The sequence below is a fragment of the Orcinus orca genome, chromosome 16 (genome assembly GCF_937001465.1).
Source record: "Orcinus orca chromosome 16, mOrcOrc1.1, whole genome shotgun sequence".
Classification (NCBI taxonomy): Eukaryota; Metazoa; Chordata; class Mammalia; order Artiodactyla; family Delphinidae; genus Orcinus; species Orcinus orca.
Genome location: NC_064574.1, coordinates 61,937,199 through 61,955,905, shown reverse-complemented (window position 1 = coordinate 61,955,905; position 18,707 = coordinate 61,937,199). Strand labels below are relative to the sequence as shown.

The following is an 18,707-nucleotide window of genomic DNA, read 5'->3' as shown; positions in this document are numbered from 1 at the left end:
CACACCCCCAACCGGTAACCACTAGTTTGTTCTCTGTATCTGTGAGTCTGCTTCTTTTCTGTTATATTCACTAGTTTGTAGTGGTGTTTAGATTCCACATATAAGTGATATACAGTATTTGTGTTTCTCTATCTGACTTATTTCACTTAGCATAATGCCTTCCAAGTCCATCCATGTTGCTGCAAATGGCAAAATTTCATTCTCTTTTTATGGCTGAGTAGTATTCTACTGCCATACACACCATAAACATACCACATCTTCTTTATCCATCCATCTCTTGATAGACACTTAGGTAGCTTCCATATCTTGGCTATTGTAAATAACGCAATTTTGTTTTTTGGCCGCACCGCACACTTGCAGGGTCTTAGTTCTCCGACCAGGGACTGAACCCAGGCCCTCAGCAGTGAAAGTGTGGAGTCCTAGCCACTGGACCACCAGGGATTTCCTAATAATGCAATTTAAAAATAAACTGTTTCTGCTTTATGGTCTTCATTTATTCAATCAAAAATGTCTCTTGAGTACCTATTGTAGGTCAGGTGTTTTTCTGGGAGCTTGGGATACATCAGTCAGCAAAAGAGACAAAGAATCCTGCCTCCCTGGAGCTTGGGGGAAGAGAAGGGTGGAAACATGCAATGAACAATAAACATAATAAATAATAAACTATATAGGATAGTAGAAGAAGACGTTACAGCTATGGAAAAATAAAGTAGAGATGAGTAAGGAGGATTGGGAGAGTATAGCGGAAAGGGGGGCCAATGACAATTTTAACCAGGGTGGTAGGGGCAGACCTTATTGAGAAGATACATTTAAGCAAAGAATTGAAGGAGTTGAGGAAGTTGGCCATGAGATTATCATAGGGAAGAGCCAGTGCAAGGATCCTACAGTATCCAGCCTCCATTAGGGCCCCCAGTGACCCCCTGCCTCCTGGTGTTCATGCCCTTGAGGGCTGAATTTAGAAGAGAGGAGAAGAGAGTGTGGCAGAAGTGAAAGTGTGTGACTTGAAAACTAAGTCATAAAAGGCATGTGTTGGTGTTTTCTCGAGTGTTCTTTCTCTTGGATCTCACTCTACGGAAAGCTGTGTTGGGAGCTGCCCAATGGAGAAGTTCATGTGGTGAGGAACTGAGGTCTCCAGCCAACAGCCAGGTGAGTGAGTTTGGAAGCGGGTCCTCCAGCCCCAGTCAAGTCTTCACAGACGGCAGCCCCAGTTGCCATCTTGACTGTAACCTCATGGAAGATCCTGAGCTCCAACCACCCTGCTAAGCCACTCCCAGATTCCTGACCCACAGAAACTCTGTGAGATAATGTATGCTTTTTCTTTTAATTACACTTTGGGGTAATTTGTTACACAGCAACAGATAAATAATACAGACCCTAAATAAGACTGTGCCTGGAGAATGTGAGGCAGAGAGGGAAGTGGTAGGAACTGAGAACAGAGGGTCAAGGTGAAGGTGTGGTAGGATCTCCAGGCTTCTATAAGAATCCTGGTTGTTCCTCAGAGTGAGATGGAGAGCCACTGCCAGGGTTCATTCTCAGAAGAGTGACATGAGATGACTTACTGGTCTGACAACTGAATAAGAAGGTAGGATTTCTTTAGCACTATATAACAAATTATTTCATACTCATGATGATTCAGAAAAGGTTTTTCTTTTTTTCTCCCTTGCCTCTAATTTCTGTCCTTGATTATCCTGTCAGCCTTGGGTTTTCACTCAAGTCTTCCTTGGATATTCCATGTGGACCTTACATTCTAGCATCTTCCATATCTCAAAACCTCGTCCTTCTCCCTTCAGGAACCCTTCCAAAAACAATATTTTGGATGCTGCCTGACTTCAGCAGAACTACTTTTAAACCTTTGTAAAATCCAGACACTCTACTCTTTGTTTTAGAGGATTACCCTACATTGTATCAAACATATTGAAATGCACCCACATCCCACATTTAATATAGATGATATAATTATGTGAATTGAGTTGCAGATTACTGGCCGACATTATATTCTCTTTTAAAAGAGATTTAAATTTACTGATTTTGATTTTCTGAGATTTTTTTTTGTATTTTGAAGCCATACCTATGTATGTGTAGACATTTATGTATATATGCATGTATGTATATGTGTATACACACACTTCAAGTTTTAAACATCTTTATAAACCTTTAAAGGTCAAAGACCCTAATCGCCGTGCTTACAGTGCCCAAAAGGTAAGATAACCTGGAACTAGTTTCCTTATATCCTGTAGAACAGAGTTTCTCAACTTAGTACAATTGACATCTGGAGTCAGATTATTTTCTCTTGTGGGAGCTGTCCTGTGCATCGTAGGACGTTTAGAATCATCCATGGGCTCTACCCACCAGATGCCTGTAGCACACCCTCTCCCCTCCACCCCACTGTGACAACCAAAAATGTCTCCAGACATTGCCAAATATCCCCTGGGTGTAGGGTTGCCAGATAGAATACAGAACTTCCACCTAAATATAAATTTCAGATAAACAACAAATCACTTTTATTCATATGCCCCAAGTGCAACATTTGGGACATAATTATACTAAAAAAAGTGTTCAATGTTTGTCTGAAATTCAAATTTAGCTGGGTGTCCTATACTTTTATTTGCTAAATCTGGCAACCCTACCTGGAGAGAAAAATTATCCCCAGATGAGAACCATTGCCCTCGATCTTAATTCCCGCCTCCGCCTTCCCTTCTCTCTATGCTTGAGCTTTAATGGTATATTACTTATTACACTGGTTAGTAAAGTCAAAGAACTCTACTTTCTTCAACTTCAGGGGGTTTCTATGCATGAATGCAATCAGTGCCATTGTCAGTACTCATTTACACAGAAGTCAACCAACCAGTATTTCTTGAACTCCTTTGGGCAAAGCATTGGGCTAGAGGGATACAGAAGAAATATAAAATATAACCCTTAACTTGGAAGAGCTCCAATTTCATTGGGAGAAAATATAATACATACAAAATAGCTTATAATAGAGAATAAAACAAAATAAAGTGCTAAGTTATCTGGTACAGACTATAAATGCTCTCAGAGTCAGGAGAAAAGAAGTGTAACAAAAGCCAGAACAGGCAGAGATGGCTTTGTAGCAAGGTGTCGGAGACTGGGCTTTGAAAAACAACTTTAAAACTAGAGTAGGTACTCAGTTCAATAAACATTTGGATTTTGTTGTTGTTGTTGTTGTTTAATTTTTTTTATACAGCAGGCTCTTATTAGTCATCAATTTTATACACATCAGTGAATACATGTCAATCCCAATCGCCCAATTCATCACACCACACCCCCCACCCGCCCGCCGCCTTCCCCCCTTGGTGTCCATACGTTTGTGCTCTACATCTGTGTCTCAATTTCCGCCCTGCAAACTGGTGCATCTGTACCATTTTTCTAGGTTCCACATACATGCGTTAATATACGATATTTGTTTTTCTCTTTCTGACTTACTTCACTCTGTATGACAGTCTCTAGATCCATCCACATCACAACAAATGACCCAATTTCGTTCCTTTTTTATGGCTGAGTAATATTCCATTGTATATATGTACCACAACTTCTTTATCCATTCGTCTGTCGATGGGCATTTAGGTTGCTTCCATGACCTGGCTATTGTAAATAGTGTTGCAATGAACATTGGGGTGCATGTGTCTTTTTGAATTATGGTTTTCTCTGGGTATATGCCCAGTAGTGGGATTGCTGGATCATATGGTAATTCTATTTTTAGCTTTTTAAGGAACCTCCATACTGTTCTCCATACTGGCTGTATCAATTTACATTCCCACCAACAGTGCAAGAGGGTTCCCTTTTCTCCACACCCTCTCCAGCATTTGTTTTTTGTAGATTTCCTGATGATGCCCATTCTAACTGGTGTGAGGTGATACCTCATTGTAGTTTTGATTTGTATTTCTCTAATGATTAGTGATGTTGAGCAACTTTTCATGTGCTTCTTGGCCATCTGTATGTCTTCTTTGAAGAAATGTCTGTTTAGCTCTTCTGCCCACTTTTGGATTGGGTTGGGTTTTTTTTTATTATTAAGCTGCATGAGCTGTTTATGTATTTTGGAGATTAATCCTTTGTCCATTGATTCATTTGCAAATATTTTCTCCCTTTCTGAGGGTTGTCTTTTTGTCTTGTTTATGGTTTCCTTTGCTGTGCAAAAGCTTTGAAGTTTCGTTAGGTCCCATTTGTTTGTTTTTGTTTTTATTTCCATTACTCTAGGAGGTGGATCAAAAAATATCTTGCTGTGATTTATGTCAAAGAGTGTTCTTCCTATATTTTCCTCTAAGAGTTTTATAATGTCCGGTCTTACATTTAGGTCTTTAATCCATTTTGAGTTTATTTTTGTGTATGGTGTTAGGAAGTGTTCTAATTTCATTCTTTTACATGTAGCTATCCAGTTTTCCCAGCACCACTTATTGAAGAGACTGTCTTTTCTCCATTGTATATCCTTGCCTCCTTTGTCATAGATTAGTTGACCACAGATGCGTGGGTTCATCTCTGGGCTTTCTATCTTGTTCCGTTGATCTATGTTTCTGTTTTTGTGTCAGTACCATATTGTCTTGATTACTGTAGCTTTGTAGTATAGTCTGAAGTCAGGGAGTCTGATTCCTCCAGCTCCGCTTTTTCCCCTCAAGACTGCTTTGGCTATTTGGGGTCTTTTGTGTCTCCATACAAATTTTAAGATTTTTTGTTCTAGTTCTGTAAAAAATGCCAGTGGTAGTTTGATAGGGATTGCATTGAATCTGTAGATTGCTTTGGGTAGTATAGTCATTTTCACAATACTGATTCTTCCAATCCAAGAATGTGGTATATCTCTCCATCTATTTGTATCATCTTTAATTTCTTTCATCAGTGTCTTATACTTTTCTGCATACAGGTCTTTTGTCCCCCTAAGGAGGTTTATTCCTAGGTATTTTATTCTTTTTGATGCAATGGTAAATAGGATTGTTTCCTTAATTTCTCTTTCAGATTTTTCATCATTAGTATATAGGAATGCAAGAGATTTCTGTGCATTAATTTTGTATCCTGCAGCTTTACCAAATTCATTGATTAGCTCTAGGAGTTTTCTGGTGGCATCTTTAGGATTCTCTATATATAGTATCATGTCATCTGCAAACTTCTTCTTTTCCAATTTGTATTCCTTTTATTTGTTTTTCTTCTCTGATTGCCATGGCTAGGACTTCCAAAACTATGGTGAATAACAGTGGTGACAGTGGACATCCTTGTCTTGTTCCTGATCTTAGTGGAAATGCTTTCAGTTTTTCACCATTGAGAATGATGTTTGCTGTGGGTTTGTCGTATATGGCCTTTATTATGTTGAGGTAGGTTCCCTCTATGCCTACTTTCTGGAGAGTTTTTATCATAAATCGGTGTTGAATTTTGTCAAAAACTTTCTCTGCATCTATTGAGATGATCATATGGTTTTTCTCCTTCAATTTGTTAATATGTTGTAACACACTGATTGATCTGCATATATTGAAGACTCCTTGCATCCCTGGGATAAATCCTACTTGATCATGGTGTATGATCCTTTTAATGTGCTGTTGGATTCTGTTTGCTAGTATTTTGTTGAGGATTTTTGCATCTATATTCATCAGTGATATTGGTCTGTAATTTTCTTTCTTTGTGACATCTTTGTCTGGTTTTGGTATCAGGGTGATGGTGGCCTCATAGAATGACTTTGGGACTGTTCCTTCCTCTGCAATTTTTTGGAAGACTTTGGGAAGGATGGGTGTTAGCTCTTCTCTAAATGTTTGATAGAATTCGGCTGTGAAGCCATCTGGTCCTGGGCTTTTGTTTGTTGAAAGATTTTTAATCACAGTTTCAATTTCATTACTTGTGATTGGTCTGTTCATATTTTCTATTTCTTCCTGGTTCAGTCTTGGAAGGTTATACCTTTCTAAGAATTTGTCAGTTTCTTCCAGGTTGTCCATTTTATTGGCATAGAGTTGCTTGCAGCAGTCTCTCAGGATGCTTTGTATTTCTGCAGTGTCAGTTGTAACTTCTCCTTTTTCATTTCGAATTTTATTGATTTGAGTCCTCTCCCTCTTTTTCTTGATGAGTCTGGCTAATGGTTTATCAATTTTGTTTATCTTCTCAAAGAACCAGCTTTTAGTTTTATTGATCTTTGCTACCGTTTTCTTCATTTCTTTTTCATTTATTTCTGATCTGATCTTTATGATTTCTTTCCTTCTGCTAACTTTGGGGGTTTTTTGTTCTTTCTCTAATTGCTTTAGGTATAAGGTTAGGTTGTTTATTTGAGATGTTTCCTGTTTCTTAAGGTAGGATTGTATTGCTATAAACTTCCCTCTTAGAACTGCTTTTGCTGCATCCCATAGGTTTTGGGTCATCGAGTTTTCACTGTCATTTGTTTCTAGGTCTTTTTTTATTTCCCCTTTGATTTCTTCAGTGATCTCTTGGTTAATAAGTAGTGCGTTGTTTAGCCTCCATGTGTTTGTATTTCTTATAGATTTTTTCCTGTACTTGATTTCTAGTCTCATAGCGTTGTGGTTGGAAAAGATACTTGATACAATTTCAATTTTCTTAAATTTACCAAGCCTTGATTTGTGACCCAAGATATGATCTATCCTGGAGAATGTTCCATGAGCACTTGAGAAGAAAGTGTATTCTGTTGTGTTTGGATGGAATGTCCTATAAATATAAATTAAGTCCATCTAGTGTAATGTATCATTTAAAGCTTGTGTTTCCTTATTTATTTTCATTTTGGATGATCTGTCCATTGGTGAAAGTGGGGTGTTAAAGTCCCCTACTATGATTGTGTTACTGTCGATTTCTCCTTTTATGGCTGTTAGTATTTGCCTTCTGTATTGAGGTCCTCCTATGTTGGGTGCATAAATATTTACAATTGTTATATCTTCTTCTTGGATTGATCCCTTGATCATTATGTAGTGTCCTTCTTTGTCTCTTGTAATAGTCTTTGTTTTAAAGTCTATTTTGTCTGATATGAGAATTGCTACACCAGCTTTCTTTTGGTTTCCATTTGCATGAAATATCTTTTTCCATCCCCTCACTTTCAGTCTGTATGTGTCCCTAGGTCTGAAGTGGGTCTCTTGTAGACAGCATATATATGGGTCTTGTTTCCACAACAAGAGAAGCCACCGCAATGAGAAGCCCGCGCACCGCAACAAAGAGTAGCCCCTGCTCACCACAGCTAGAGACCCGGGCGCAGCAACAAAAACCCAATGCAGCCTAAATAAATAGTTACAGAGGTAAATAAATAACATATTACAAGCAACTTACCTATCACCCTTAAAAAAAAAATTCACACATCAGCTGCAGAAGATTCTCTAATACTGTTCTCACAAATTCATTATTGGCCAAAAGCCTGGAAATTGTGGTTCACTTTAGTAATACTTATCATTATGGAGCAAAAACAGACTGCAAAAACTTGGCAAATTATCATTTTTGTGTGGTGGGTCTGTATCTTACTGTTCAGTATATTAATTTAATACTTCATGTTCCTTTATTAAGTCCTCTAAATATTGTTTTCTGTGGCATTCAACCCATGCATAAACTGACTTTTTCCCGTTTTCCTTTCATAGCAAAAAGTTAAACTGGCCAAATGTACAACAACTTTACTGACATACTTTTTTTCTCCCCTAAGAACATTCTCTTAATCTTCAATTTACAGGCCTGCTATTGAAGAAATCAAGTGGACAGGGAATATTTTCACTTTGGTTTAGCAGTTTCTGTTTCAACTTTCCAATTTACAACCCTTATGCAGAAGACATTCAGAAAGAATGACCCATGAAACTTTAACAAACCTGAACTCTACATGTTACTTTATTTCATTTGTTCTATCCCCCTTCAAATTCTAGAACTAAAAGCTAACAGATGGGTACAAGGAAAGGAATTCCATCTCCCATCCTCCAAGTTAACTTCCTGACAGCCACTTACTATTTCCATTATATCTACAACAGTTCAATTATAATATTGAAACAACAGAAGGGGACCTGATGGGAATGTTAAATGAGTGCAGCCACTACAGAGAATAGTATGGAGGTTCCTTTAAAAACTAAAAATAGAGCTACCATATGATCTTACAATCCCACTCCAGGACATATATCTGGAGAAAACTCTAATTCGAAAAGATACATGCACTCCAATGTTCACAGCAGCACTATTTACAATAGCCAGGACATGGAAGCAACCTAAATGTCCATCAATAGATGAATCGATAAAGAAGATGTGGTATATATATATATATATATATACAATGGTTCGAGTCCAACAGTAGAAGAAAAGCCAATGTCCCAGTTTGAAGGCAGTCAGGCAGTAAGAATTCTGTTACTTGGGATGAGGCCAGCCTTTCTGTTCTATTCAGGCCTTCAGCTGATTGGACAAGGCCCACCCACATTAGGGAAGGCAATCTGCTTGACTTAGTCTACCAATATAAATGTTACTCTCATCCAAAAACACCTTCAGAGAAACACCCAGAATAATGACTGACCAAATATCTGGGCACCCCGTGGCCCAGTCAAGTGGACACATAAAACTAACCATCACAAAGGGTAATCTAGTGGTTTGGAGAAGGCCCAACTATCAAGATTCCACCCAATTCCCCCTTTTTTGTTTTGGCCATGCCACATGGCTTGCGGGATCTTAGTTCCCTGACCAGGGATCAAACCCAGGGCCCCTGCAGTGGAAGCATGGAGTTCTAACCACTGGACTGCAGGGAATTCCCTCCACCCTTTTTAAATTTTTTTTTTTTTTTTTTTTGGCTGTGTTGGGTCTTGGTTGCTGTGCACAGGCTTTCTCTAGTCGCAGCGAGCGGGGGCTACTCTTTGTTGCGGTGCATGGGCTTCTCATTGCTCTGGCTTCTCTTGTTGTGGAGCACAGGCTCTAGGCGCACGGGCTTCAGTAGTTGTGGCGCGTGGGCTCAGTAGTTGTGGCTCGCAGGCTCTAGAGCACAGGCTCAGTAGTTGTGGCGCACGGGCTTAGTTGCTCCGCGACATGTGGGATCTTCCCGGACCAGGGCTCAAACACATGTCCCCTGCATTAGCAGGCAGATTCTTAACCACGGTGCCACCAGGGAAGCCCCCTCCACCCAATTATTAAAGACAAACAATCCAGTCTTTGTAGAGCTGGGGAGAGGTGTGACGAGATGGTTTTCAGAGGGTATGTGCAAGTTGGGCCAGGGGCATCAAAGCCTACAAGTCATAACCATCTCCAAGAAAAGACAATTTTATGGGCCTGAGGCCAAAGTAGGTGAAGGTCTGGACTGTGCCCAGCTTAAGACAGAAACAGCTGCCTGCACATGGGGATGAAAACGAAAGGGCCATCAGTCCAGACTGCTCAGCAGCAGTCCAGAGGCAAAAAACAAAGATGAGAAATCCAAATTACATTCATTCATTCAGCAGTATTACAGGGCCTCTGCTACATGCCCAACACTGTGCTAGACATTTCAGATACAAGTATGCATAAGAAATATATTCTTCCCTCCAGAAGCTCAGTCTAGAAGGGAATACAAATGTGCAAACAGATAATGATTATCCATTGTGGAAGGTTCACAATACGTTGCAGTGATAGACAGCATAATGTAAAGTGTCTCAGAGGTCTTCTTGCCACAAAATACCCTCTTATCTCCACCCCCTCCCACCACAGCAATAGTTACTAAAATTCCATCCAGAGATTCATTTGTGTTAGCAATTAAAATAAAGAAAAACAAAACTCAACTAGAAAGGCTGTCATCCACATCTCAGTTAATTAGCTTAATAAACCTACTTTTCTAAATGTAGGTTTACTACTTTTCTACTTTTCTGAAATCAGTCAGATAGAGAGAATGGGAGTTTTGAGAGGTGAGGAAAAGACATGAGAACTGATTTGGAAGATATCGCACTAAGTCAGAGAGAATGCAGGGAACGGGCATCCAGAGGAAGGAGAGGATCTCTGAAAAGAAAGGGGACACTTCAAGGTCAAAATCTTCAAGTACAAGGACCCATTAACTTTCTAATACTTTCAGAAAATGAACCTAATTTCTAATGGAAGCTGCCTCCAGAATGTTCACTCACTTCAAAATTCTCCCTAGGGCTGATTGATCCTTCCACATTTTCTTCCCCCAGAGGGAAGAAAAGATCCAAAGAGGAGGCTCTGCTACCATCTCTCTACATCATGGCTGTTATGTCACTTAAGTAGTCTGATCCCTAACTTCATCACAGTTATTCTGTCCCCTTGGATTGTCTTGGGTGGTCAGGGTTAGGGAGGGATGAAGGACAGGAGAAGGGGGCTTGTTATGGCCATTCGACAGAGAAAGGAAGGAAGGTATGGATAAATAAAGATTTAAGGAAAGGAAGACACAAGGGGGAAGAGAACTAAAAAAAGATATGCTTCTGATATATGCCAATAATGTTACTCAGTTACTAACTATTCCATTTTATTCACTTGGTTGGCTACTGCTCACAGTAGCTTGAAGTTCTAAGTACATCCTTTATTGTTAATCTCCAGATTTCCCCTTTCACTTATTCCCCATTATTAAAAGAAAAATTTTCAATAGTTGTTTAATTGCATTTTCTGTTCCTTTAGATTCTAAACATTGTGGGTAAAACTAGGTTAAGTGTAGTCAATGCAAGGTCAAGATCTTCAGGCACAAAAAATCCATTAAATTTCTAATTTAATGAACCTAATTTCAAATGAAAGCTGCCTCCAGAATATATGGTTAAGCGTGTTCTGGGCATAATTTGTTTTGGCAAACACTATAGAAATTCACATAAAATTTCACTGAACTAAAAGTAAATTGCCCACCTAGCAAAAGATATTTTTCAATAGCTTCAAATGAATCCTAAAGGATGACAATTCTTGGAGAGAAATAAAGTATGGGTGAGTTAGAAATTGTAATTCTGGGTCATCTACCTCAATTAGAGAGACTATCTATGTTTAATTTGGTTGTGGTTAACACAGTTGATTTGGAGGCCTTATTTAGACTCAACCTGAAATACCAAAGTTAAATCTCTATATCTATGTGTTTTACAGTGAAAGAAATGAAACAAAATTTTCTTCAAAGTGTTAAAAACCAAAATTGCAATTATTAATGAAGTACTAGAATGTGAAACTGTTTTTCTCTTTGAATTATCTTTTAGTAGCTGTAATTTCTCTGATTCATTAAACACTTTTCTTATTCTGGCCCCCCAAAACATCAATACAAATAAGATAAAGTTTTCCTAAAGCACCCTTCATGAACCCCTAAATGAACCCCTAAATGCAAAATCTCATGAACCCCTAAATGCAAAATTTCACTGACTGTGTAGTGGGCAGATAATTACTTTGTCTGCTGAATCACCTTACTGACAGATTTTGAGGAAAATATTTTTACGTGCCACTCTCAAACTTGTTATCAGAAATTGTTATGCAAAAAAAATTGCAAACTTGCAAACTCTCACATTGTCTAATTTTTCCTCACCAAACCCACTATGATATAGCTAAAAGGGAATAACTTTCATTAATTTTCCTACAAATGAAAAAGACTGATAGGTTACAAATTATGCATGATTTTTAATTACAAGTAAGCTGGACAGAAACATCTACTTTATTCAAAGTTGAGGAACAGCCAATGGAAATTTCCCTCTAATTTAGAACTTAAATGCCTTTTCTTTTTCTTCTCTTTCAAGATCTCATCTCATCTGATCCTATCATCACCACTCCAGTTCACAGACCTTCAGTCTTGTGACTTTCCATCCTTCAAGACCCAGCTCAGGCATCTCCTCCATGGAGCCTTCCCAGGTTGCCTCAGGCACCATGATTTCAAAGTACCTACTGCTTATGTCACTAACCTACAGCTGGGAAGCATTACTTGAGTAATATTCAAGCTTTCTATTGACCACTTGTCACGGATGTTGTTCAAGCAATGAATGATGAATCGGATTAGATGTCCTGAGAACCTGATTATCAATTTCTTCACTTATACTCCCAACTAGACCACGGACTTCTTTTAACAGTTATCGCCTTGTTGTTTACCCTCTTCACATCCCTACAGTGGCCCTTTAATAACATTTATTATTTACATAAGGGTTATGAAATTTTATCTACTATGGTTATCCTGGTGGACTATAAGGATGGTTGCATCCACTTGTATAGAAGGAAAAGATCTCCCCTGAACTGAGAAATCATTTTTCAGTTATCTGGGTAAAAGGCCTATATCTGAGACTGGAAATGGAAACCATAAGTCCAAAAAGGTGGGACTGGGCACGCTTGATTTTACTGGTAGCAGGGCCAAGGAGACAACTCCCTGGTAGTGGTGGCCAATGGCATAACCATACAATGACCACCAGGGCATCAGAAAAGTAGGAAAGCTGGGTAGATGCCATTAGAGTTACAAGGTAAATACCTCAAATGCCAGGACCCAGGATCAAAAAGCAATATTCTGTAAACTTTTTTCAAAAAAATGCTTCAACATCCTCTAAATTTCCCTTTTGTTTTCTACACGTACTAGGTCAAGTTGTTTTGAAAATTCAGTCTACCTCAACTCTGTCAAGGGAAATCAATGAAAGGTTTTGCCTTTGCCTGAGCAACCAGGGGGCCAGAAAAGGGGCCAGGTGGCAACACACAAGCAAGTTAAAGAAACCTTATGAATGGGAAAACCTGGAAGAAGAATAAGAGCCACCTGCTCTGTTCTAAACACTGGAAGGTTGAGAGCGTGTTTTACCAAGGACAGCAGCATTTTAAAACAAACACTGCATTATTTCGAATGAGTTCCATTTCTCACGCTAAAAAAAAAAGTAGTCCTGCATAAAAATTAAAAGGGTATTATTTGCAAAAATTCAGAGAATACACGCTACATATTCTCTCTACAGTACAGAGTAACACATTATTGAGTAAAGATTATCATACTTTTATGAATAATAAGCTTTTCCCCCTCGACAGTATAAACAAGGTTCGTTTTCTGAAATATTTTCCCAAACACTATTCTTCCACCATAAGTAATATTGAAGCTCATCTAAAAGATTGCCAGGTAGTTTTTTCTATAGTTACTCTGGATATTCTTTTCAAATGACAAAACGTGTCTTATATGTTGTGAAATAGCTCTTCTGTTGTACGAACTACTTTTAAAACTACTGAAAAAAAATTATTTTAGAATTAAACTATCTAGAAATTTCCTTACTCTTGCCCCAATAATGTAAAATATATTCATATCTGTTAAATTCAAATAAATCCACACTTAAAAGTTATTTACTTATGACATATCAATTTATATTACAAGTTATATAAATTATATGCTTAAAATATTTAGGCATACATTCTTAAATTAATCTTAAATATAAATTCTCAAGATAAATATATTAACATCTCAGTGCTTCACATCTTTAAATCTGTGAAACACTCCATGGGAAGCAACAGAATAGTGATGCAATTCTCGGGTGAAAATTACTAAAACTTCTTGAAATAGTCAAATAATTGTTAAACCCACTGGTTTTGAAGTTAGAAAAACTGAGTAAATCTGAAAAACTGGATCAAGTTTCTCATGTACACCTTAAAGATTACCTATAAAGATTTATGTTAAAGCACTAATTTTAAAAAAGATAATATCAGTGTGAATTTGGGGTAACCATTTTCCCTGGAACTTTATGGAATAGAGTTCTCCCTTCCAGAAGAAAACTTATTAATTTTTTTTAGAAACTTCACTCAATATATTTCTTTTAAAAGTGAAATATTTTATATATTTCATATATCTAGGACATGGGATATTTAGCCAAGTGACTATGCTGAAAACTAAAAAACATTAACTAAAAAAATAATTAAAAACTATAAAAGTAGAAGACATCAGTAAAATACACTCTATACAGAACACTAATCATACACTGTGCACATTTCTTCTTACATAAAACGTACTTGCAGAACTTTAGTATTAGCATAACAATAAATTATTATACAGCATTTTAGGGGAAAATCTGGTTATTCCATATTCCTGATTGAATTCTGTGTAAACAGAAATTAACTATAAGGACTATTTTTGGTATCAAAGGTAATCCGAGCCAAAAGTGTCTAAGAGATAACCTGAGATTTTAGAAGAGAGATGTGTACAATCAAAATGGAAGCTCCTTAAATCAACTGGCAATAAAATATTAGACCAGAAATAGTAATGATTATAAACTGCCATTCTGCCACTGTTATTGATATTAACCAAAGTATTAGGGAAGAGAAAATACTAGAGAAGTATCAATAATACTTTCGGATTAGAATGAAAAAAAAGGAGATTTGAATAGAATTGAAAGTTATCATTGCTAATTAAAAAACAATTGGATCGGGCTTCCCTGGTGGCGCAGTGGTTGAGAGTCCGCCTGCCGATGCAGGAGACACGGGTTCGTGCCCCAGTCTGGGAAGATCCCATATGCCGCGGAGCGGCTAGGCCCGTGAGCCATGGCCGCTGAGCCTGCGAGTCCGGAGCCTGTGCTCCGCAACGGGAGAGGCCACAACAGTGAGAGGCCCGCGTACCGCAATAAAAAAACAAAACAAAACAAAACAATTGGGTCTACAGAATAGTAATTCTTCAAAATGGAGCACATAACTGGTAAGCAGGGTACTTCATCTGCAGGCAATCCTCTGCATTTAAGGGGAAAAAATTAGGCAATTTCAGGGAGTTCTTGACTTGTCATTTCTTTGGGGGTCTTTCAACTTCATTTGTTCCCTTTATATAAAGGAAAGTAAAAGCTGACTTCAAGGTACCATCACCACCCTGTTGTGAAAAGCAGAGGAAAGTGGCCCACAGAAAACCACAGAGCCCAGTGTAAGCTGTTCTCCAGTGAACAGGAACGAGGCTGAAGTTGGTCAGCTATAACAGAGAGAGAAAGAGTCTTTTAGGGCTCATATAAACCAGACCCATGAGTTGGCATTCTAAGCAGTTTGAAACTCACCTGTACAAAAGGCCAGTACATCAGACCACTCTGGAATAAAGAGAAACTTTATTAGGATGCTTTTTAATCGCACAAAACGATCACACAGTTCGTTCTATAAAGCATTAAGAAACACCAGGCAGGTGGAATGTGGACGCGGTATTACATTTCAGACTAAGCAGATTAAATTAGACTACTTATGGTCTCTTGAGTGGAAGAGGGTAAGGAGTTGTACAAACAGCCGTTAGGCACAAGAATAAAGATTTTTATTATATTCACAAATTTACAATAAAAAGTCTACCTGAATCAGTACCAATTCTGGAAGACAACTGCTTTCAAAATAACAACACATATTTATTTATTTAAATTTATTTATATTTTACTTTTGGCTGCGTTGGGCCTTCGTTGCTGCGTGCGGGCTTTCTCTAGTTGCGGCGAGGGGGGACTACTCTTTGTTGTGGTATGCGGGCTTCTCATTGCGGTGGCTTCTCTTGTGGAGCACGGGCTCTAGGCGCACAGACTTCAGTAGTTGTGGCATGCAGGCTCAGTAGTTGTGGCTCACGGACTTAGTTGCTCCGCAGCATGTGGGATCTTCCCGGACTAGCGCTCAAACCCGTGTCCCCTGCATTGGCAGGCAGGTTCTTAACCACTGAGCCACCAGGGAAGTCCACAGCACATATTTATATATTGCAATTTTCCTGTTTGCCCATGCAAATGATGCAAGAGAAATATTGATAAAATACAGGATCATCAATCTTTAAAACTCTAGACTAAACTGTTCTTTATGGTGATTTGATAATAATATATTCTAACTACTTCATGCTACAGAATAAGTTTAGCTTTTAAGATGTATTTATTTGTGGGAATTCCCTGGTGGTCCAGGGGTGAGGACTCGGGGCTTTCACTGGTGGGGCCCAGGTTTGATCCCTGGTCAGGGAACTAAGATCCTGCAGGCCGCGTGGTGTGGTCAAAAAAAAAAGATGGATTTATTTTAACAGGCTTTAACCTGTTCATTCTGACAAAAGAGTCATCATTATGGATTTTTTTTTAAAGATAGAGATCTTGGTATGTAAATTATATCTTAAAAAAAAAAAAGCTAGAGGTTTTTAAAATAGTCCTTACAAGTGGTATTACACTAGTAATATAAAGGTGGTATTATTTTTTCTTTTTTTGTTTTTACTAATTTTTATTTTCTAAAGTTTCTATAATAAACTTAAAATAAAAGCTATTTAAAGTTTAAAGTGTATACTCATTTAAGAATTTACTACTTTAGGGGCTTCCCTGGTGATGCAGTGGTTAAGAATCCGCGTGCCAATGCAGGAGACATGGGTTCGAGCCCTGGTCCGGGAAGATCCCACATGCCATGGAGCAACTAAGCCTGTGCACCACAACTATTGAGCCTGTGCTCTAGAGTCCGCGGGCCACAACTCCTGAAGCCCATGTGCCTAGAGCCCGCGCTCTGCAACAAGAGAAGCCACCGCAATGTGAAGCCCGCGCACTGCAACGAAGAGTAGCCCCTGCTCTCAGCAACTAGAGAAAACCCGCGTGCAGCAGCGAAGACCCAATACAGCCAAAAATTAAATAAATGAATAAATAAATAAATTTATTTAAAAAAAAAGAATTTACTACTTTAGGAAAAACCCATCCAAACATGGCTTCACTTCTTATGGCAATTTTTTTTCTTCAGAATGTAGCCCCACTCAGTGTGCAGATCTTGGTCTCCCATGCCATTCCCCACAAAAAGGAAAAAGGACTCCTAAAGAAATGGTTGATTCCAGGGCCAGAGTAGGGCAGGTACAAGGTACAAGATGAGCCTAGAACATCTATCTTTATGATATAAAGTAAGGAAGTGGCTTAAAAAAAAAAAAAGATGGGGGGACTCTCACAAGGAAATAGGAGGCAGCTTGAAGCGACTCTCACTGGCCAAGTCTGGGACGTTTGCAAAACAAAAATAATTAAACACAGCAATGAGTTATAAACCATCGAAAAAATGGGAATCCCTGAGTCCCTACTGCTAACAGAGAAATAAACAAATAACTGGGAGAGAAAAGTGGGCTCTTGCTTACAGAATGCTGCGCGCTACCCAGTAAATGCGGATGGGTCACCGTAGATGTGTCCTTGCCCATCAACCCTACTTCCAATCCATCATCAAGACCTACCAATTCTATCTCCTAAGTATTTTTGAAATCCTTCCTCTGCCCACTGCTTCATGATTTCTTACGTGAACTTGGTCACAGTAACCCTCTAACTGGTCTCCCTTGCCAGTAATCACTTAAGTTCAAGATCCTTGGCATGGCCTTCAACACCTTCCAAGATCCAAAGTCATTTGCAGTTGTTCCTCAATTCATATTTTATATTCTATGAATAGCATCTCTTGTAGGTTCTCCCTTACAGGTACACCACAGTGTTTTATGCATTCCTTCCTCGGCTCCTTCTGCCCCTGGAAAGGCCCCAGGTATCCGCCTAACTCCCCTGAGTTCTTTAAGACTCCGCTCAGGCATAACCTGCCCCCGGAAGCTTTCCTTGAGCCGCACCCTTACATCTCCATGCTGTGCTAAATACCCGTTTGCACGCTCTGAGCACTGCTCCTGGCATTGAGGTTAATGTTTGTCTATTTACTTGTCTATCTACCCCACTACATTGTAAGTCCCTTAAAGACAGTAGCAATGTGTGTGCGTGTATATCTCTCTCTCTATATATATATCTATATATATATATGTTTTGTGTTATCTTCTGCTAACACCTAGTGCAATGCCTAGCAGATAGTTTCTTGTTATGGGAGATCTTCAGGAAAGTCCCCAAATGGTGCTGGACATCAGACTGCCGGTACCCTCTTTCTTCTCAAGGGCATAGATACAACTGACTCATTTGGAACCACTGTTTTTGTTGTGTTTTGCTTTTTGGTTTTTTCTTTTTTTAAATATTTATTTATTTATTTGGCCGTACCAGGTCTTAGTTGCAGCACCCAGGATCTTCGTTGCCGCGTGCGGGATCTTTAGTTGCAGCATGTGGAATCTAGTTCCCTGACCAGGGATCGAACCTGGGCCCCCTGCATTGGGAGTGAAGAGTCTTAACCGCTAGACCACCAGGGAAATCCCAGAACCACTGTTTTTAAAAAGGTGTGTAAAAGTCGCCACGTTTCTACCCAATGAAGATAGCCTGTATGTCTTCATTAAAGAAGGAGAATCTGAAATATCTGCAAATCCTTGGTCAAAGCCCCTTTCTTTTACAACTCTGCTTGGCTTGCTCTTCGTATAAATGTATAAATGTTCCTTTCCCAAAGTAAAGCAGAAGAAAATCATATTTGGATGTCACCATGGGCCCATAACTTTTGCCTCAAGAGAAGTAACAAGAGTTCTGAATGCTTTTCCCCCCGGAGGGGCTCGGCAGCATGTGGCTTCCACCCTCCCTGTCATCTGCCTTCAACCACCAAGCGGGTGATAATGGTTCTCGTGCTCAGAATAGTTCAACAGAAGATGCTGGGGGTGTGGGTGAGGGTGGTGGGATGGCTGGGGCTGGCTTGGCACTGCTTTTGATCAGGAATTAAGTAGATGTGGAGCCCTAGACAAGGCTGTGTATATTCTGGAATCCTGAAAATTCACCTCATTGTCATTAATAGAATCAAATAGAATCAAACATTGTCATTAATAGAATCACACTAGGCCAGAGATGGAAAGCATCCCTGACTCTGCCAGGTCTTGAGGACACTGCTCAATAAATCTTCATTGAATAAATGAATAGATATTTGTGGGATTGGATCATATATATATTTGTACTGAGCAAACAGGACAAGAGGTGACTTGATTCCAGCCTCAGGATAACCCTGGGAAACACCTTCCTTTTCTGTAAATACCTCTGTGATGTCAAGAA

The 18,707-nt window shown here is 39.0% G+C and overlaps 1 protein-coding gene across 4 annotated transcripts in view; it reads right to left on the bottom strand.

Annotated features, from left to right (window-relative positions):
- The window catches only part of BMERB1 (bMERB domain containing 1), a 171,236-nt gene that overhangs the window by 148,883 nt on the left and 3,646 nt on the right, over window positions 1–18,707 (bottom strand). For 3 of the 4 annotated variants that reach the window (XM_033428747.2, XM_049699608.1, XM_004270155.3), the window contains exons 3-4: window positions 14,859–14,888; window positions 14,671–14,776 (exon numbers count right to left, since the gene is read on the bottom strand). In XM_033428747.2, the coding sequence (XP_033284638.2) occupies window positions 14,671–14,776; window positions 14,859–14,888 (136 nt within the window). Of the gene's footprint in view, window positions 1–9,779; window positions 14,777–14,858; window positions 14,889–18,707 lie in introns of those variants that run through there. The other variant, XM_033428748.2, reaches the window with a different exon arrangement.